This window comes from Betta splendens, chromosome 5, assembly GCF_900634795.4.
Source record: "Betta splendens chromosome 5, fBetSpl5.4, whole genome shotgun sequence".
NCBI classification, from domain to species: domain Eukaryota; kingdom Metazoa; phylum Chordata; class Actinopteri; order Anabantiformes; family Osphronemidae; genus Betta; species Betta splendens.
Genome location: NC_040885.2, coordinates 2,201,756 through 2,223,446, shown reverse-complemented (window position 1 = coordinate 2,223,446; position 21,691 = coordinate 2,201,756). Strand labels below are relative to the sequence as shown.

Here is a 21,691-nt window from a genome sequence, read left to right as displayed (position 1 = left end):
ACGTCTGTGGTTTAGTCATTTCTCTCCCAGTTGGTAGGATCTGTATACTGTATGCTGACAATATTGAAAGTGCGCCGGGTACAAGCACAGAATGTGTCTGGCATCTTGAGAACACCACAGTGGATGGAAATGGTATTTGAGGTTGTGGGGGCAAGAACTTTTAAGTCTTTGATTTACTTTCACATTTAATGTTATGGAAGATCGCTCTCCACCAACCGTGTGCTGATTTGTTGCCTGAGCAGCGAAGCTGCAGCAGTTGTAGTAATAGTGAGAATAAAAACGGCCTAAGTCATGAGCTGCTCACCACCCACCTTGCTTCCCTGAGAAAGATCAAAATAACAGATTAGCCTTTTCTTGTAATCACAACAGTGTTGGTTTTGTTTGGTCAGCAGATATCAACATGTTGAAGCTGCTGGGGAATTTAGTGTTTGGCACTGGCGCCACCTTGTGGAACTGTAATGAGTACTGATAAAATAGAGTTTAATATGTCGACTGTTTTTGCAGCACTATAGAAAAACTATAACACACACAGTAAACTATACTGTTTCATGTCAAGAAATCAGCATAATCAGCATAATCAGCAGAACCCCGGCTCCTCCCCTGGTTAAGTTAAGTTTGAATAGATGTCTATACTCGTGTTGTTGTTGTTTGACTTGGTTCTTTGCCTTATCTGAATTGATTCAGGGAGTTTCTCGCTGTCTGAAGTGACAAACACTGACACTGGCGTAAAAGAGGAGAATTACATTATCAAGAGATAAAGATGCGTTTCTGGAGTTAAAGGAGTTTCTTAACAACAAGCCCCTTTGTTTTGACGCTGGCTGATAATTGGACACTCGTGATTCGAAGGGTTTTGCAGTAGATTTTAAATAGCTGTTTACGACAACACATTCTTATACTCATCCTGAAAGCTCAATAATTTAAAAACTTAACATTTTTGTATATTTTTAAAAAATTCGTATGAGGGTCCCTGTGGATTAAATGAATTCTTTTAGACGTTTGATGTGAACATGACATTTCGCTTCACATAAGGATCCAAGTTTAAAATTTGAGGTTCCAAAACAGTCCCTTGATAATTCAATATTTGTGAAAGATAAAATTAAATCAGTTGCTGACGAAACCTCAGCAACTGTGACATGTGATATTAACCACACAACAGACAGTAGTGTCTCCAACACCACTTCCTTTTCTTGTGCATACAAAGAAAACAGCACACTTAACTGTTTGTTTGCTTTAACGGTATTAATAAAAATAAAATATTCTTCTTTTTATACTAAAATGTGAACAAACTATATTTGAGAAACAACCAGCCGAGAACCTAAAAGCACAGATTGTGTATCTGATTTTAAATTCATCAGATCTAACTTGAGGGTTGGCAACAAAGTCATTAGAACTGACAGCAGTTCTATTCTACAAGATCCATGAATGTAAACACTATAATAACATAAAAGTCACACGTCCTTGCTCTTCTTATGGTTCCATACACAAAAAGACTAATGGTACGAATTACAGTCTATCACATTGGTACATACTTGTACAGTTTACCTGATGATGCGTAATGGACACACCTTCATGCAAAACTACTCTTTGTCTGGCGACTCTATTCGGGCTTTTACTTAGACCGGAAGCTACGCGTGTGTGGCCGCTGAGCCTCTATTTTGAAAAGCTCGGAGCGGAAGTCCCGCCGAGGCGCTCGCTCGGGGCAGGGAGTTTCGCAGCCGTCAGCGTCGGGCCGCGGCTCCGCGGGGTTAGAGACGGTCGCGATGGTGCGGGCTGCGGTGCTGCTGCTCGGACTGGCCGCGCTGTGCCGAGCGCAGGTGGCGCCACCCACACTGAACATCAGCCTGGACGACGAGCCGGAGGTGCGCTGGGAGCCGCTGCTCAAGGTCTTTGACGTAGAGTATCTGAAGAAAGCCGGCGCAGAGGTGATCGAGTAAGTTTTGATGGCGATGCCTCCTCATGACGTCACTTTACTAAGTACGTTGGGGTTTGTTTACCTACTGTACTGGTGCTTTATGGAATATGCATGGATGGATATGTATGGAATATGGATACATAATATGCTTTTTGCAATGCTACGTTTATCCAGTGGAGACTGAGTGTAACTAGATGAGACTTAAGAAGTTATAGGGCCACAAACGGCATAGTTCCCCTTATTAAATTATTGTTGATTATAAAAAAGGAAGTATAAAAGTACAGTAAAAGTCTTAATACTTAGTTATACTCTGTCAGTAGTGAATATAGTAGTGTTTGAATAAATACGCGCTCATTGGTAAGTTTTCATTAGGCTTTTTTCACATCAGTGAAGTAAGTACCTCTATTTTGTGTAACTAATCTGGATCTGTGAAAATTTAGTTCCTCTAAGATGTAGTCAACTTAGAGCATGAATTATCGAGCCTCAAGTCCTTTTAGTTGACTAATTTGACGCCCAAGTTCAGTATTGAATATTTCACACTTGATCTGAGGTACGACCCATTCCCAGCACGTGTCCTTGTTCTAGATGAGCCACTACATAATTAACGTGTTACTGTTTATCCTGACCTTAGTGGGCGAAATAACTCCTGTGTGTAACACTCACAGCTCTTCTCATTCTGCCAGCTCCACTGTGCCGAAGTGGGTGCACCATGCGGTGAAACCAATAGTGAAGTCCCTGGAGAGGTTCGTTCCTCAGCCGTATGCGGGCGAGATCCGCGGCATGGCCTCACACTTTGGCGGAAGCCTGTCAGACGTCATCATACTCAACTTCGCGTACGAAATATCCGCGTACGTACGACTCCTAATCTACTTTCAGGGAGGCAGAGTTTGCAGGATTCAGGTCAACGACCTCAACAAACCTTTTGTATTCGTAGATTTTGCACTAGCATTGTAGCTCAGGACACCAACGGACACGTGTACCACGGCAGAAACCTCGATTACCCACATCCTGTGCTGAGGAATCTCACCATCAATGTAGTTTTCCTGAAGAAGGGAAAGGTACAAGGCAATAAAAACTCTATGTTTGTTTCCCCTTCATGATTGAATGTGAATGACATTGTGTGTGACGCCATGCTTCAGGTGGCGTACCGTGGCACTACCTTCGCCGGCTATGTTGGCCTGTGGACGGGGCAGAGTCCCCACAAGTTCACCGTCTCTGGTGACCAGCGAGGTGACGCACATTCCCAGTAGCGATCGCGTTCTTCCAGCTGTGGCGCTGGGACTTTATACTGTGTTTATGATCAGGCAACGAGAAGTGGTGGAACTGGTGGAAGAATCTGGTGTCGGCGTTTCTCTACCGGCGATCCCCGGTCAGCTGGTTGGTGCGGGAGGTCAGTATGTTCAAATGATGATGATGATGATGAAAATGAGGTTTTTAGATGTGGCAGGAAATGATGCTATGGGGCAACTGGGCTTCACCCACGCAGACGCTGGAGGAGGCGGAGGACTTTGAGGACGCAGTGATGCGCCTTTCCAAAATCCCCATCATCACCGGGGTTTACTACATAGTGGGCGGCGTGCGGGCGGGGGAGGGCGCCGTCATCACCAGAGACCGACAGGGCCCTGCTGATATCTGGCCCCTGGACCCGCTGCACGGAGGGTAGGCCCAGCGCAACGACGAGTCAGCATCCTGGTGTCGAGCGTAGATGCAGAACTGAGCCCGGCAGTGACGCCGCATGTTCCTGTTTCAGATGGTTCCGGGTGGAGACCAACTTTGACCACTGGCTTCCTCCTCCGGCTCAGGACCATCGCCGGTGAGTCACGTCACATGACCAACGCATCCACAGCAGCAGCGTTCCTGTTTTTACGCGCTCTCGTCGCTTGTTGTTTTTTTTTTTTTTAGAGACGTAGCCAACAAAGCACTAAACGCTACCGGCCAAGGTCACATAAACATGGAGACGCTTTATCAGGCAAGCAAAGACCAAAGTCCCGAAAATCCACGCTTGCACGTTCAAGTCAGAGGTTTGACATGAGTTCGTAACCAGCGCGTTGTCTCCTCCAGGTTTTGTCGCAGTACCCGGTCTGTAACGGGTAAGCAGGACGATGTCCCTTCACCTTTGTCTCACTAAATCACATGACTGTTCGTATTGCTGAGATGTGGCTTCAGATGCACACACCAGCTTCAGTGTCCCTCAGATGTCAATAGGCCTTTGTTTGAGACCATACACCAGCACACAGCATATAGAACAGTACCCAGGTTACAAGCAAGGTATTGTGTGTAGCGACCTGCAGACTGAAGGCATCGTGTCTGTTGAATCACGTTTGACATTTCTTGACGATTTCCCAGAATCACAGTTTACACCACGACGATGAGCTCAGCAGAACCTGACAAGTACAATACCCTCGTTAGGCCGCAGGTATTTTACTGCTCGTGTGTTTTATTTGAAATCCCTGTTTCATTCTGAGCTAACTGACCTACGACAATGAAGAGTTCTGTGGGAAAACACCACCTCCTCCCTGACGCCTCTGGTCTTGTGTCACTGCAGGGCTGTCCTTACACTGACTGACTCCGGCACCAAGCTGTCAGAAACACAGGCTTTGGATGCAGCCACACAGTGTGCTGATATACTGGTTCATGGCGATGATGTGAGGTGAATAAAGAAAAAGAAACATTGACTGTTGTTTTAATTGGATGGATTTCTATTTAACTATTTGAGTCACCAGCTATAATAACCCATAAGATATAGTTATTATCTTCTAAAAAGTAAATACAACACTAATGCAACAAGACTAGTATATTATTTATACCACAGCATATTGTGTAATATATATTTCATATATTAGAGTACATATTGTTTATTGTACATAAGTCAATTAATGAAAATCATGAAAGTTGTATAACCTAAACCAAAATGTTTCAATCGATGCACAGTTAACAAACTAACAGGCATTAGGTCTAAGCAACAGCTGAGGAAGTCAAGCCACACTTTATCACACATCTTTCAAGTGAGTTAGCACCATGCGCTCTTGATTCTGTAATCAAAGGTGGAATGTGTTAAAATTAGTTTACAGCTGTCAAAAGCAGAAGAGAGACAACAAGCCACGAAAGCCAATTAAGGGCGTCTCCAAAACGGCTCTGACCAAGTTGTGAAGAGCTGTTCAGCAACATTTGCACCTTCCCCGCCTCAAATGTGCAGTTTCTAAGATGAAAATACACAATAAAGTAAAATGTCAATTTTATGTTAAAACTACTGAAACAAAATTCTTTGTTTAATGTGCCAAGACTTTTGCCCTCAGCTTTAATGAAATCCTTTAGACAGTGTTAACTGTTTGTTATTTTGATTAGTGTGAATTCTGTTGCTGGATTACTGTCTGAGACTGTCTGTCATTTTGGCCAGATTTCCCTTGAAAATACCTCAACATGATCTAAACATGTAGTTGCTGTGGTACATCCACAAATATGCACAGCGGCATTTCACCTCCTGCCTCCAGCAATCCTACAAAAAGCAGAAGTAGTTCTAAGGACACTATATTCAGTCTGATCAGACATATTTGAGCACCAACATTGCATTAACTAAACTGTGGCCTCTGAAATGAGCCATTGTGGTCTTTAAACCTACAATCCAGCATATTAATAAATTCATTGTAAAGACCTTGTTCTTATCACCATGTTTTGTCCTGAGTAGCGCCAGCGCGCCATCTACTGATCAAAGTGTGCAACAACGTATTTACTACAAGGACTGTGGGAGCGTTGGCAGCCTGTGGCTTTGCTTGAAGAATTTTAAATCTGAGCTTCAGTTTCATAAGCTCCTTTGGATCAGGCACCATGGAATCCAGGAATTCTTCTTCAGAATTAGTAATAATACGGAACCACGAATGATTTGATAATGAAGTGCAAACGAGTGCAATAAGTGATTATTAATTTGCACATTCCTACTTGTACTTTGCCAGAACTCTGATGCCTTTTATAATCAATCAGTTTACGTTTACACCAACGTTAACCTTCCTGCCTCTATCCTGCGCGCACGCTCTCGTGAGGTTCACGCACTGTATTACGCACTTCTGCGCAGGCACGCGCGTCGGCGTCGCTCACGAGATCACATGATATGACAAAGCAGCTAGCCACTTCCTGTGCAGACTGTTAGCCAATTCACGCCCCGACGGCCGCAGCGACTGCGACTACCGTGTCATCCAAGATGCTGGCGCTCATAAACAGGCTTTTGGACTGGTTCAGGTCCCTCTTCTGGAAAGAGGAGATGGAGCTTACGTTGGTGGGACTTCAGTACTCCGGGAAAACCACATTCGTCAACGTGATTGCAGTGAGTAGCTAGCAAACAAGCCGCCAGTGCGGCCCAGACGAGCACCTGGGTGAGATTGTGGACGGAGGCTGCTTCAGGGTCGCAACATTTATCTTGTCCTGCACGTTCGGACAGAACGGCACGAGCGCAAGGTCGCGGAGCCTTAAATAGCTCGTCTCGTTGCAGAGCGATTTCACTGAGTTACGCTCGGCTCTCTGACGAAGTTCTAAGTATGACTGGGCGCTTACTGGGGAGAGGAGTCATGTGAACGGACTAGTCGGTGTTTCGCAATAGCTGCCGGTGTGTCAACATCACTGTTGACAACAATGTCGTAAGCGGGTTGCCGTCCTCATCCAGTTGGTCGTAAAGGTGCTAACGATGTGTGCAGGCCACTTGAATATTATTATTATTATAATAATCATAATGTATAAACATTCCCCAGCGCTAGGCTGCTAATGTTTGCTAACTAATCCCATGACGTTGGCTTCCTCCGCTGTTTAATCCAGAACTTAAAAACGAAGAATTCTCCCATTACTGGCTGCTTTGTCTTTGTCGGACCCGTTTGTTGCGGTGCTTGGTTCGTCCAGATTAAAACGGCGTCAACTTGCTCTGGAACGAGGACAAGAAATAAACCCAGTCCTGTTCATATCTCTGCTTCTATGTGGTCGAGTGAACTTTAATCAAGTCAAGAACAAGTCAAGTTGGAGGCCTCGGTGCTTTCACGCCTCCCTGAGCTGGAATCATCACAATCAGGAACTTTTTTTTCCCAGCTCAGCTGTGGTGATGTCAGGTGATCTGTAATTGGGTTGGAACAAAGCTGCCTTCTGCCTTTGTCACTGGCCAGTTGTTCAACAAGTACCTAGCAAGACTAATGGAAAATACAGCTTATTTTTTAATTATTATTATATCATTTATGCAGTTTAGTTTTGTGCGACTCGGGTTATAATCTGTATTTGTTTATAAATAATCAAGAAAGTAATCCAAAGGTGACATTTTCAGTAGAGTGGCTGCATATTAATAGAAACATTAAATGAGAGCTTTGCTTGATCAATCATCTCTTGTTGTATCTAGTGATCATGTAACATGTGGTATTCAACAACCCTCCTCCATTTGTTACTGCTTTTGTTTTGTTACAGTCGGGTCAGTTTAGTGAAGACATGATTCCCACAGTTGGTTTCAACATGCGGAAGGTAACCAAAGGCAATGTGACAATAAAGGTAAGCCAGCAAGCAATTGTCCAGCCACACGCTCTCGCTATTCTTTGAAATTGATTTTCTCCTGGCCCAGCGCCTGCTCAGAGCAGTATATTCTGAGGCTGTGGACAGTAATGATACAGCGATGGGATAGATTGGATTCTTATGTGCTACAGAGGTTCTTTCACCCCTAATAATGATAATATTGCTCCTGTGCTTTCACACTTTAGATATGGGACATAGGTGGACAACCCCGTTTCAGAAGCATGTGGGAGCGTTACTGTAGAGGAGTCAATGCTATTGTGTAAGTTTGTGGGATCTGCAGTACAACATGTTACATAAGTGAACAGACTGACATCAAACGTTCTATTTGAACAACATTCTAAGGCTTTTATTTCCTCTTGCAGTTACATGGTGGATGCGGCAGACAGAGAGAAGGTTGAAGCCTCCAGAAATGAACTGCACAACCTTTTAGAAAAACCTCAACTACAGGGGATACCTGTAAGCGGCCACTTGTTTGTCTTGCTTAATCTCGTGACTGTGTTCATGACCAGTGAATTACCTGGTAATTATTAGTAGTCACTGCATTTAAAGACCAGCTGTGACTCATGCATGGTGACGTTACAATGAGTGGTTCCAACCAAGACTGTTTTTAATGATGTAGTGTCATGAAATGCTAAATCAATAGGCTTCCTCTCGCCTGATGTCGGACTGTTAGGATACTGTAATGGGTGGAGCAGGGGGTCGTCTAATCACATGCTGCTATTTTTTCTCTGTTTTTTCAGGTTCTAGTACTGGGCAACAAACGAGATCTACCCAACGCACTCGATGAGAAGCAGCTTATTGAAAAAATGTGAGTTACTCAGAGGTTGATGATCATTATTATTATTATTATTATTATTATTATTATTATTATTTATCTACAGTATTCTATTAGATGTGAACTAAGCATCCCATGTTTCCTACAGGAACCTATCAGCCATTCAGGATCGAGAGATCTGCTGCTACTCTGTCTCCTGCAAAGAGAAGGACAACATAGGTAAGAATCTGAGGGTCAAAGAAAGATTATCTTACTTCCAAAAGACTCATTTAAAGGACAGTTGCTCAAATATTCTGGGTTCCCTCTTTATAAGTCTGTGTTGCACAGTATCTGTATGAGGAATGGTAAACCTGTTCTGTTGTTAAATAGCTCGGTGCTTTAAACTGAAAGTCAGGTGATGTTAAGTAAAGATGTTTTTCAGGTCATCTGGTGGCTTCTGGAGCAGCAGGTTTAACCAGACTGCAGCCTCTGAAATACAGTGATCAACCTTGTGACAACCTCAAAGTCTCCTTTAGGAGTTTGCCATATTTTTATGGAAGTCTAGAAGCAAACTAATATTTAATCGTAGTGATGGCAGAGGGAGGTTGAATACATTTAATCCAAATCTAATCTTCTTTATTCTTAAACAACTCAAGTAACACAAACCAACCATCATAGGTTTACTCTACACAACAGTAAGAGTACAAATGTTTTGAATGCTCTAAAACAGTAAAGGTTATGATAAAATAACTAGATAAAAACACCTGTGGATCAAAACACGGTAAACAAGACTACAGGAAAATAAATAAGGATCCTACAGAGAAGAATGAAACGTCGACTGATTCTGCATTCAGGTAGAGTTTCTGCTGAGGCCTCACGTGTTCTCTTCCCCTGCAGACATCACACTGCAGTGGCTCATCCAGCATTCGAAGTCACGGAGAAGCTGAGAGTGAAGCCCTCCCCAGTCGCAGCTCTGGCCTCAGCCCCCTAACGGTCACGGGTCCTCGACAGTCATCCCTTCCACTGCCTCTGTGAAGTAATCCAGCTGTCTCTCTCTCTGCTCACTACTGTCACCATGTGCACCACCCAGTACACTACCATAGATGTGTAGACCCTGTACAGCACTACCGCCACCCCAGCTACTGTATGTGGAGTACTGTGCTAGAAGGTGGATCGTCCATACCCATCATGCCTTATCGCCTGCCACTACAGACATGCTTAGTTTATGTGTACATCATGGACTTTTCTTCTTCTTTTTTTTTAATGGCTTCTAATGATGTTGGCTCAGATATACTAGGATGGAGCTCCTCTATTCCCACAATCAAAAGTCTGTTCTGTTGCCTGGCCTTTACATGACACCATGCGATTGTACCTTGTCTATTTCCAAAACGAATGACAGTTGCTTGCGCTTATGCCTTCGACTCCTGATAAACTCTTTGCTATGTAGCCTGCGTTTCATTTGCTGGTGTATGGTACTAGCTACTTTATAAAGTGACCTAAGTGAATGTTTATTCAGATGAGTAGAAGCTGAGTGGTGCGACTTGAAGCAGATAGTCTTGCAGAGATTTAAGTGCCTTTTGGCTAAGTGAGTTGTCCAATCAGTCATTGCCCATTGACTTCTAACCCATTGTTCTAAACAACACTCAGCATGAATCTCTTAATCAGACCCAGCTCCACCTGCTGACAATCTCGTGCGTTTTGTAATCATATAAACACATTATGAATTATGCTTGAAAGGAAAACAAATCGAAGCAATGAAGTAACGAATCACAGGGATTCAAGTGGAAGGAGAAATTGTTACATGTGCTTTGGTTGGTGGGTGATGTGAGTCACAAATGTCTGTTTCATAATCCTCTGTCTGTTTTGAGTGAAATGACAGAGAAGCAGTGTTAGTAATGTTTAACAGGGAGCGAAAGGCAGCCAGACGCTTGATGTCACGCCTGCCTCCCGAACCCCTGTCTGCATCTGGATGTCTTTTGGTAGAAGCCTTAGCAGTCCAAGAACGGTGCTGACACATCCTTTCCTTTCAGCAGCAAGACTGTTTCCCCACAGTTCCACACCTTTATATTAATCTGCTTGGCCTACGCACCTTCATCTATTCATGTTTTATGTCTATTAACCCTCACGTTCAGGATGAGCTTTGCCCTTGGCTGCGAACACTGTTTGTCACTTCAGCGATTTTACTGCAATGTTCTCTACAAGTCTCACACACACTGTTCTCTCACACGTTGTTCTGTGTCTGTCAGTGATCGTTGTTATCCTATTTGCTGATTGTTGGGACCACAGCAGGAGTGAGGGGCTGTATACTTTGGGTGACTGTGTGGGTAGTCTGGAAAAAGCTTTGTTTCCTGTGTAATAATATAGCCTATATTTGCAATTTGTATGTGCATGTGCTGAACTTATTCACATCCAATTGCAGACTTTGTAAATAAGAAATTAGCATTTTTATTCCAACAAATGCTCCTGTAGATGTCATGCATTCTTCTCCCCTGTGATTCCTAATAAACTTGTTTTTATTTTTAAGGATTTAAAATGTGGTGAGTGAGTTTGTTGTTAGTGTGGTTTTTACCACTAGGTGGCAGCAGAGGACCTTAGTAGGAGTATAGTAAAGGGAATGAATTTTAAAACTTCTGTTGTGAAAAGCTCCCAGTCTGGAGCGGACGTGGCCTTTTTGCTGCATCACAGACCTGCTTTCCCATAAAGTGCAGCCTACATCAGCTGCACCTGGATCTCGTGAAGTCAGTCAAAGTTTTATCAGTTCTAAATGGACATGTTGCTGTTGCTGATTCCTGCAGACCCTTCAACACATAATTGACACCTCTCGGTTTTCACTGACAGAGAATGGTTATGATGCATAAAAATGCAACACCGAGCTGAACAGGATGTTAAGATACAGTGTGTGTCACAGACGAGGGCGCAATAAAGTTAGCGAGTGTTGCTGCAGGTGCTGAGGCTAAGACGTCGGAGAGCAGGCCTGTGCTGTTAAAGCAGGAACACCTAAATTAATCGAATTACTTAAACATAGTGTTTAATGAGCAGCTGCTGGGTTTATTGTATGCCAGGGACCCAGTTAGAACACATGGACAGATGCAGGTGTTACCTGACGAATGCCATGGGTGAATAGAGAGCGGTGTGTGTGTGTGTGTATATGTGGGTCCTCAACTGTGTGGTTCACAGATGACTTCAGGATTAGGTGGTGGTTACAAAGCAGCCTTGCGTATTTACGCAGGGGGGACGATCGAAGCTTGATCCACCCACTGCACGCTTTGCAGTTACCACCTGTTGCACCTGCACCTCATGTCTTTACTCTATTCAACTGTCATGAACTTTGTGAATCCACCTGAAAACCCTGATGGATATCTTCAATAATAGAGATGTCACTTAATCCCAGATCATCAAATTTACTCTCAGATTATTTTGTGGCCTTATTCCTTTGTATGTTAATGGATTGTAAATCTTATTGTCAATGAGTATTGAATTATGGCAATGTAAACCATCTTAAGGTGCCTTCACGTGCACAGACTGCTTCACTCCTGTCTTTGTAGCAAACAGCCTTGGACAGTCTGGCTCGACGCCCTGTGGAGGAGGAGGTCTGTGCTTCACTTCAGTGATGTAACAAGCAAACACATCAGGTCTACTCTATGCAGCCATCCTTATCTTCAGCCAAGGCCGTCATCTCTCAGACACAAGGTCTCAGGAGAATGTTCATGCTTTAGGTACAGTATATTAGCACTGGAAGCATCAATACATTTCCCTATTTGCTACTTTTTTAAAATTCTCCATACTTTTTAACAGTATACTTTTCATACCTTTCAGACAGACCTGCAATAATCCCCAGTCCACTTCCAGCACTTAGACTTGGAAGTCATAATGTTTACGGCATTCTGCATTTGCAGTGCAGCCACAGAGCAGCTCACTAAATCCTCCAGCTGCTAACATGTGGCTTGTGAAGGTGAAGGTCATTTAGTGTCTGATTTACAGCACTTCTACTAAATGGTAAATCTAAACTTCAGCAGCTCACAGTAGATGGAACCTGACTGAAAACCAAAACGCTCTGTTTATTATGCAGTTTAATGTGAGTCTGTGAGAAAACCCAGATCTTCCTGAGTAGACAAACACATAAACAGTCATTTGTGTATAAGACATGATTTTACAACTGTTTATTTACTGACAGTTGCCAATAGGTTGTCTTTGTTCTTGACACCAGATCGGCCCGTCCTCAGCTGAGCTTGTTTGTCTGTGGCTCCTAAAGCCTCCGTCTTATTAGACTTAAGTTGTTAAACCATCATTTGGGGATGAGAGTTTAGAAGCTTCTGCAAACACTTGATTCATGCCTGTGTGTGGACCGTAATTGGGCGCCAATCACTGTGTGTGGAATGTTATGTTAATATATGGAGCTGCATGGAACACATCACCATGTTTTACTGCGCTGCACCCTGTTAAAGACAGATGTTAACAGGCAAACACACCCTGTAATTGCCAGACTTAATAAATCTCTGTAGGAAAATACATTCCTCAACCCATTTATTGAAATTGCACCTTTTTGTCAACAGATCATTCTTGCTTCTGACGGCTGATGGCAATGGACAGCTGTTGGGTTTTTTCACTTCAATTATAATATCTCTGATATTAAAATTTATTAAAGATGTTCAAGAAAATCATTATTGGATGAATCCTGCCAAACCTTCGTCTTTTCCTCAACCATTACGTGTTACGTCATTATGTGAGTTCACCTTTGGACTTTTGGATAAATTCAAGGAAAAGTCTCAGCAAAACCTTCAAAAGTTAAAAATCACCTCCTTATTTACAACCTTATTCACTTGAGAAGCTTGACCTTTGATTTTTAGAACAATGACTTGATCGGAAATAAAGTGCCGGTTGCTTCCGAGATTCAAAAGTTGACCATGACAGAAGCTGACTAAGCAAAAAGTTTATAAAAAAAAACAATAGAGAAATAAACCAACCCATTAAAAAAGAAACAAATAATGAAACTGACAAGTTATAAAATGGGGCCAGTTCACTATACACGCATATATATATTATACTATATGCTAATTTGACCTATGACCTGGTATGTATTTTTTCTAGACATCGTGTGTTTCTGCTTTTTCTTTTTGCTTTTTATATCGTTTGTATTTATTTCAAATCTGTCGTTAGCGCCTTCACTTTGCAGCGAGCTTCAGTTCGTAGTAGTTGTTGTTGTGATTGTTTTTATACATGTAGATGAGGACTTATGTTGAATCATAACTTTATTGCGTTTGGGTCTTTCTTCCTTCCTGGTTGGTTTTCTTGTCAGTCTGACGTTTTGTGCAAGGCTTGATTTTGAAACGGACCTTGTTAGTTAGCTTTGTGTCTCACTCACCAATCAGAACCTCAGTGTGAGATGATGAGAACGTGACTGATGAGGACTAGACCCACTGTCTGCATGCTTTAGCTAAATCAGATTTGGTGAATTTTTAGTCTCCACTCATCAGAAAGTTGTTTTCAGATTTCCAGTTGGCTTCTCTTCAGTTTCACTGATTTCGAACCACAAATGAAAGCCGCCAACGGCTTGAAAAAGTTAGTTTTTATTCTATTTTTTCTCTCCTATGAATGTAGGAGTGCTCAAAACCTGCTGAGACCTCAGAATGCAATAATTCCATTTCCACTCAGTGAGCGTAATCTTTCAGGTCCGTTCCGTTATCCGGTGTCCTCTCAGATAGCCAGGTCCCCTGTGAACGCTTTCACACCCTCACCTCCCTGCCTCTGCTCTGACACCCTCTCCTCCTCAGATTCCATTAAAAATCATAACTTCAGCTCCTGGGGCTCTGATCAAATAGTCCAGCTAATGCATTTTCCTGCATTTTGATTTTTTTCCCCAATGTACCTCATATTTACATATAGATTGAGTATTTATCAGCTTGCATTTTAAGGCAGATTCACTGTAGTCCACTTTATTAAACCATGTTGGATTTGTGTCTGTTTAATGAAAACTTGATGTAGGGAGTGTAATTCTTTGAACAAGGAGGTATACTCAAAGTGTGGGATGAATTGTAATGCAACAGAAATATTTGGGGTGTGGTTTGGCCATTTTTAACGGTATCATAGCTACACATTGTTCCACCAATATGCTGTGATTTTAATATCAATTCACCAGTCACACAACTAAATAATATGATACGCAAATATAAGAGGACCAACTGTACCTTCATATTCAGCAGGGTGTGATTAACTCATGCTCAACATCTGCTAAACATGTGTGACTACCATAATGTTTTTGCTTTTGCTGGTAAAAATCCACCAAATGTGGACTCACACACACACACACACACACACACACACACACACACACACACACACACACACACACACACACACACACACACACACACACACACACACACGGTTGTTATAGGCATTATTGTTTTTGCACCGGACGCCCTTCCTGGTTTCTACAGTACATCTTCATTTATTCGGGCTAAAAACATTACGTTGACAGAGTTGCTGTTGTTAAAGGATGTATACTGCACATAAATCCATTACAACATTTACCAAACTGCACCATGGTCCTTTATTTCAGATTTAAATAGACAGGGTTATTCATTAACATACGTTCTGGAGCCAAGGGGCTCTTTAACCTGCACCACACAATTGTAGAGACAGAAAAAAACCCAACATGCCACTAAAATGCGTCCTCAGTGATAAATGTCCGAATCCTCACAAAGGATGTCCTGGCTGTGCGGTTGCAGTCTTCCTGCGGCTCTTTGTGTGTGTGCAGCATCAGGTACGAGTGCTGAGAGGACTTCACAGGAGCCGTGTGAGGCCTTTATCCTCCAGTCAGCCTGGCTTCAGGTCCACAATGGTCGAGGACTCTGTGGGCTGTGAATAAAGGAGCTGATGGGACAAATGGCGCGCTGCAAGCTGGAATGTCGGGGGCGAGAAGAAGAGCAACAATGGAGGCACGCTAATACAAACAGAGCAACAAGCTATAGGATTTTAGATGCTGTTCTATAAGAAGGCATCAATTAGATTTGGATCCTGCCAAGGGAGTCTGATATTCTGGACTCGGACCAGTTACCTGCCTTTGAAGTCAGCAGACGCTTCCTGTGCAGGTAGCCGGCCTTGACAACCAGTACGAGGCCAGTATGAGCCCGCTCTTTACTGGTCGCTGTGATCCGCTGCCAGCGCGACTCCTGCTTCTTTCCCAGAGTTCACCACGGTGCATGAAGCCACGAGCTGCGATCCGCTTCTCTCTCCTCTCGGCCCTGATCTTCCCAGATGATTTACTCCCGCTCGTACAGCACAACTCCAGTTTTTCCCAGTGGCTCCGAGCTTCTATAAATTAGAAGAAGGCTGGTAGTTGTGCGGATGAGAAACAGGTCTGAGTGCCTCAAAGTTTGGCAACTTTCAACCACCTGCGTGAACATTTGCCCTTATCAAGAGTGGAGCCTCATTAATATGCACTAGATTCATACTGTGGCAGGTAGACTTTCATTATGACGTCCTTTTCTGCTGCCGAGCGTCCGACGCAGCAGCGCTCTGTGCAGAGTGTCCTTCCACGCGCAAGCACCATGAAGCAGGACGGGACTGCTATTTTTAATACATCAATGCTGTTTCCTTGCTGTTGGCGATTGACTCCGAAGCGAGGACAAGCTGCTATTTACGGTGAACAACGGCTGCAAGTCACGTTCCAGGCCACAGTGAGGGCAAAGTCCTCTGAAGGTGAGGTGGTGCCGAACGGGAACTTTGACGTTTTGGGGAATGAACAATTCTGACAGTAGCAAAGTGTAACGACTCAGTGACACACAAATCAGCGTGACAGAGAGAAAGTCCTGCTAATACAATAATTACCCATAACACCACACCACGTTATTAAACAGGATGTAAATAATGATTAATAATGAGCTGCGTTAACACAGGGGGAGCAGATGGTTTTGATCTTTGTATTAAGTCCAGTTAAAAAGCTCCTTCCACCGTCCTTAGCATTAAAAGCTTTAGATCTAAGCAAATATTTTAGGATACTTATAATAAACCAGATTCATAAAACATGAACTGAAGAGATTATGTCCCTCACAAACCAAATCTTGTGTCTTTCGTTTGTCTTTTCTGAGGTGGTTGTTTGTATTTTCACCTATGGACACATACATTAAACATTAGCCAGTCACTGAATAGAATTACAACAGTTCATTTCCGAGTAAATAAAATGTACACATTCCTTTTTTAAACATTTATTTAATGCATGCAAACTGGTTCAGCTCTGTTAAATACATCCGCTATAGAGTTCAGTCAAACTTCCTGCTTCCTGTCCGACACCGAGCTGCTAATTCTGAGTCAACGCTGGAGGGAAGCGATTGTTAGTCCTCGCTGAAGTGCTTGTGTTTTACTTGGAGCTCGGCGCAGACACGTTCCTGGCCGGCACCGGAGGAGCAGGACAAACAGAGAGCCGGTCCGCAGAGGAGGCGGCGAAGCCAGCGTGTTTGCGCTCAGTAATTACATTTACATGACGGAACGTTTGCAGATTTGATCCGAATCAGCATCTTCGCCGGGCGTGATTCTCACCCATGCGTGTTTCATACAAAAGCATTGGGGGATGCATTCAATGCGTCAATTTCCATTTGACGCTGGCTTTGTCTGCGTGTGCGGAGGCTTGACGTGAGGAATGCATGTGCGTGACGTGTGCTCCTCTTCATAGCTGAGCGCTTTCACATCATGGCGTCATGGCGGTGGTCTCCTCCACTGGAGATGTGGCGCGTCCCCATTGTTGGCCCCTTTGTGCCCGGTCTGCTCCTCTACGCGTCACGCACTCCCTCCCATTTGTAGGCGTGAGGAGGCTTCACAGCCACCTTTGTTCCTCCCACCGCCGCCTCTCCACAGCGAGGGCCTGGTTCCCGGTCAGCGGTGCAGGAGGCCACGGGTCCGGCTCCGTCTCCCCACTGATGGATGGCCTGTCGGACTTTATCGGGGCAGGACGAGCGCTGCGCTGGCTGGCTCCCAGAGATTGTCACTTCTGACTGCTTTATCAGGGCCTGACTTATAGAGCTGTCATCCTCTGGGAGCCCGGTTCCCATGCCCCCTCCTGCATGTCACTCTGCCACGCAGGGACCGCGGCTGGCCTGACGCCTGCCTCCCACTCACCCGGGGACGGGGACTTTAACCAACTCGTCTCGCTCCACCCAAGTGATATTAACTCCAGATGAGGTGTGGATGTTCCTATTTTAGACCTCCGTAGGGTTTAAGTGTCAGCAAATGACGTGATTTCACTTGTCCTGCATCTCCCGCGTCTTGTTCGTACTCCAAAGGCGTTTTAATCACTCTCCTGATGCGTCTCCCTGTCTGCCGTTCACCTCGCAAACCCTGCACGGAGGTAGAAAAAAAGCGTGGCGCGCTCTCAAACGTCTCCTCACAGGCTGAGCCCATGTTTGAGCCTGCCATGAAACCACAGTGAAGTTCCTTCCTCATTCTGGCTTTGATGAGCCACTGGAGAGTTCCCAGGCAGAGCCAAGTGCAATCTGGGGCCTCTGCACATTCTGATGTTTTGTTTCAAACAGAGCAGCTTTTGTTCAAGTGTCAGAGAGGGAGAGACTCACGGCGTGTCAGAGTGTGTTTAATGTCCACCAGCACGAGGCAAGTGTTTGTTTTTCTTATTTAATTCCTGCTAAGGTTAGACGGACGCGGCCGGACGCGGCCGGACGCGTGCTTCATGCTGTTTCTGTGGATATTATCAGGCAAATAGTTACAGGACTGTTTGCGTACGAGCATCAGCTCGCAATTATCGCTGACATTTGAACGCCTCACCTTTGGCTTAACAAATCACAACAGTCTGTGACTCGCCGTTAGTCTAAAGATAACTGGGAAATTAAATGGTCTGTTGTCAGATTAGTTTGTCTCAGAGTTGGATCAGATTCAGAAATGGAATTAAATCGATTTGACTTTAACTACATGTTTTTCTCCTGCTGCTGTTGCTACAACTCCCCCCCAACGGTTCTCACTGAGCGGAGGGTCACTTGCATCCAGGTTAAACTAAATCTCTAGAAACAGAGGACATTTCACAGTACAGACCTCAGGGACATAAGACAGGACTTCAAATGAAACCAAAACTCTACTCCTTCAAAACTCTGTTTAACGTGCGATGTAACAGTCGTGCTCACGACTTACGACACACCAGCCGGGAAGTGAACAAAGACCAAAGCTTAAATACACGTACACACAGGTGATTTAAATCATTAAAGCAGACCTGCAGCACACAGGAAATGAGGTCGACAGAAGGGACGTGAGGCGGAGCGAAGGCTGATTGCCACAGATATCAGGGCGGTCATGGTTTGGATATACAGTCTTGACTCTCATGAAAAATGGTAAATAACTTTTTGTTTGTCCATTACATTTTTAAACAAATTCCATAAAAACATAGTGATATTCTCACTAACTATGTATAAGATTTAATTATGTATAACAAATATATTGTCATCAAATTTCACAAATGTGTTATGATTGGGTCACATGTCCACCATCCAGTCTGTCCTCTGCACCTCCATCACTGTGTGGTTTGGTTCAACCACCAAGCAGGACAGACACAGACTGCAGCAGGTGGTGGAGAAGTGGAGAAGATCATCGGGACTGAGCTTCCTTCCCTCGAACATCTGTACCGGGCCAGACTCAAAAACGGGCTGCCAGCATCACTGCTGACTCGACACGCCCTGCACACAAGCTGTTTAAGCTCCTCCCCTCTGGCAGGCGTCACAGAGCCATAGCCACCAGAACCAGCAGAACCAGCAGACACAGAGCCAGCTTCTTCCCCCAGCTGTGTCTGAGCTGAACTCTCCAATTACACAGAACAATGAGTCAGTGCAAAAACCCCATGTGATAAAGTGTGCTGTATATTATGTAAATAATTGTAATTAAATATGTAAATAATAATGTTAATAATGTTTCATGCCACCAAAGATTACAAAATGACGGAGTCAGACCGTGTCTAAATCCTTGTTTGTCCTGTAAACTTGGCCAATAAAGCTGATTCTGATTCTGAGAACAGAATTTTTTTTTTAGCTGCGTCCACTATTTCTACAGTGGCCCCCTTTTCTTGTTATTAGGCTGTGTCTGAGCTGAATTCTCCAATTACAGAATAATGAGTCATTGCAATAACCATAAATGTGCAATAACTTGATAAAAACAAAATTGTGAATGTAAAATAGTGTAAATAATTAAAAATACATATGCTAATAAGAGTACGAACAGACAAGTAGGACAGTAAGACCGAATTAAATTCCTTACTTGTCCTGAACAAACTTAGCACTAAAGCAGATTCAGATATAAAAAAAATTAAGTACTGCATATAGTCGTCATTATGGTTTCCACATGTATCCATGATTTAATAAATTCTGATTGTTTTAAACGATTCCGCACACGAGGCTCAGCTGATGAAAGGTTGTTGTTTAGTATGTTGAGTTTTAAAGCTTGTGCATGAGTTGTGACTGTGGGAGGTTCAGTCATAGAGTTCCCAGTGCCTGCTCCCCTGCAGATTAGACGCTGAGCTGAGTGAGTTAAGTGAGCCTGTCCCTTAATGTGTTCATGAATCAAGTAAGCTGCACCCATCAAGGCTTCATCATCATTTAAGTGGACAATTTACCCACCAACAGATGCAACAAATGGCTCCAGGTGAAGTTTCGTCGCTCACAGCAGCTCTGTGATCACCAGACATTTGCATACATGCCAGTTGTGATGACAACAGCGTTGCGTTTGGACCACTCAGCCTTTTTCATGTCAGCTCATTAACATCCATTCAGAATAATTTCCCCCAAGAGGCTTCCGCGATGAATGAGATCACTTGAGATCACGAAGCCCCTGTTCTGCTCCAGCGTTCATCCCGTTGTTCCATCCTGCAGTCTGTTTTCATAGTCATGGTTACAGGGTTGTTCATTTGTCTGAGTGTTGCTGCATTATTCTATCTAACTTGAGCGTCTGACGGCAGTGATATAACATCAGTAATCAAACACATGAGCAGGCATCCAGCCATAAACCTCCTTGCTGGGCTACGAATGAGGCTCAGAATGGGGCCAGCGTGTCAGCCGGAGTCATTCCAGGCAACCGGAGTCCTTCCTGTAGCCCCCTCCACAGCTCTGCTTTCCATCCAACCTGGGTCTTATGCCTTTAATAGTGTGTAATCTGTTCAGGGGTGAGATTTATGCCCCCTCCTCCTCCTCTAGAGTCTGGCCCAGGAATATTTGGGGAGAATGAGCAAATGCTCCTGTGGGAAGACGTGATTGGCCGCGAGTCTGAGTGTGAACTGCCATAAACAAGACACCTGCATGTCTTCATGTGTACGGTATTTGGATGTTTAAATGAAATAAAACAAACAGTCCCGCCTCATGCCTTCAGATGTGGAAATCAGAGCCACCAGCCTGTGCTATGCAAACGTACTGATTCTATGCTGATGATGCTAAGCGCTAATCTCTGAGTCTGCATGCTGTAGCTGCTCTAGACTGTCTGTACTGCAAATACACTGGCTGCTCATGCATCACGTTGGACTGTTTACTCTGATAACACTGTTTATGATACATGGTTACAAATAACCGGTTGGAAAGAATTCATGTTCGATCATGCTTCATTTCCTGCCGTTTAAATATATCATTTGTTGTTGTGTAGAACGTGTGCATGGAGGATTTCAGTACCTTATGAAACTACAGTTGCTGTTCATGCAAATGCACATCTGTGGAACCCATGACTCTGACCTCAATGTTTAATATTGTCTGTATATTAAATATGTCCATTCGTTTGGTAACTGAAAGACAAATATTAAGTTTAACTCTTCCAATGCTTCATTTCAATCCAGCTGGAACGACTGACCTTTACTGTACTGTACAAACTATAGAGTCACATCATGAATGATTAAAATGGTTGAAATAACATACAAATGTCATATTTGCCTGCAGTGTTCTACACGGTGGGAGAATGTGTTCTATTATCAAGGCCTTCCCGTTAATTTGCCCACAGTTGGAGCCACGGGCCGACAGCCTCTCTTTATCGTGCCGACACAATAGCTCACCTGCACACTCAAGTGTCCTCCTTTCATCAAGCTCGGCTCAGTAGAACAAATGAAGCACTTAAAGCACTAATCTGAGCCAACCTCTTGAGCTTAGTCAGGGGAATGTGACTGACAGCTCATATACATCACATAAAGGCTGATGTTTGGACCTGTAACATACCATCAACTTGGCCGTAAGTGTGTTTGCTGAGAACCTCCAACCATCATCAAAGATGGTTTGATCTTGTGAAAGCAGTACAGGCCAGATGGGCTAAAGCGTTGCTGGATCATACTGTACCTGACCTCCATCACCTGAGGCAGATCACTGCATTTGGCTGAAATACCGAAGCCACACGAAGGTAAATATACTGACGTTCATATGATTAATTTAAAATATAATCACTATGGTCCCTAATGTAAAACATAAAATCATTCACTACTATTTATAACAGTAATCCCGTCACACTCGATTATTAGTCTAAGGGGACATGAA

General features: G+C 43.8%; 2 protein-coding genes across 3 annotated transcripts; both read left to right on the top strand.

Annotated features, from left to right (window-relative positions):
• Positions 1 to 1,677: 1,677 nt before the first annotated feature.
• On the top strand, positions 1,678 to 4,587 carry LOC114855579 (N-acylethanolamine-hydrolyzing acid amidase-like). 2 transcript variants are annotated; one of them, XM_055509276.1, is made up of 11 exons: positions 1,678 to 1,930; positions 2,578 to 2,760; positions 2,847 to 2,970; positions 3,052 to 3,142; positions 3,217 to 3,302; positions 3,399 to 3,571; positions 3,663 to 3,725; positions 3,815 to 3,881; positions 3,974 to 4,002; positions 4,259 to 4,328; positions 4,458 to 4,587. In XM_055509276.1, the coding sequence occupies exons 1-11, from the start codon at positions 1,761 to 1,763 to the stop codon at positions 4,476 to 4,478; spliced, it is 1,077 nt and encodes a 358-aa protein (XP_055365251.1). In that variant the 5' UTR covers positions 1,678 to 1,760; the 3' UTR covers positions 4,479 to 4,587. The 2 variants fall into 2 exon arrangements, with proteins under 2 accessions (XP_055365251.1, XP_029006681.1); XM_029150848.3 differs by having other exon boundaries at positions 1,681 to 1,930; positions 2,596 to 2,760.
• A 1,433-nt stretch (positions 4,588 to 6,020) lies between these two features.
• Positions 6,021 to 10,734, top strand: arl8bb (ADP-ribosylation factor-like 8Bb). Its single transcript, XM_029150849.3, has 7 exons — positions 6,021 to 6,230; positions 7,346 to 7,426; positions 7,633 to 7,706; positions 7,810 to 7,903; positions 8,188 to 8,255; positions 8,371 to 8,441; positions 9,099 to 10,734. The coding sequence occupies exons 1-7, from the start codon at positions 6,108 to 6,110 to the stop codon at positions 9,146 to 9,148; spliced, it is 561 nt and encodes a 186-aa protein (XP_029006682.1). The 5' UTR covers positions 6,021 to 6,107; the 3' UTR covers positions 9,149 to 10,734.
• Positions 10,735 to 21,691: the final 10,957 nt, after the last annotated feature.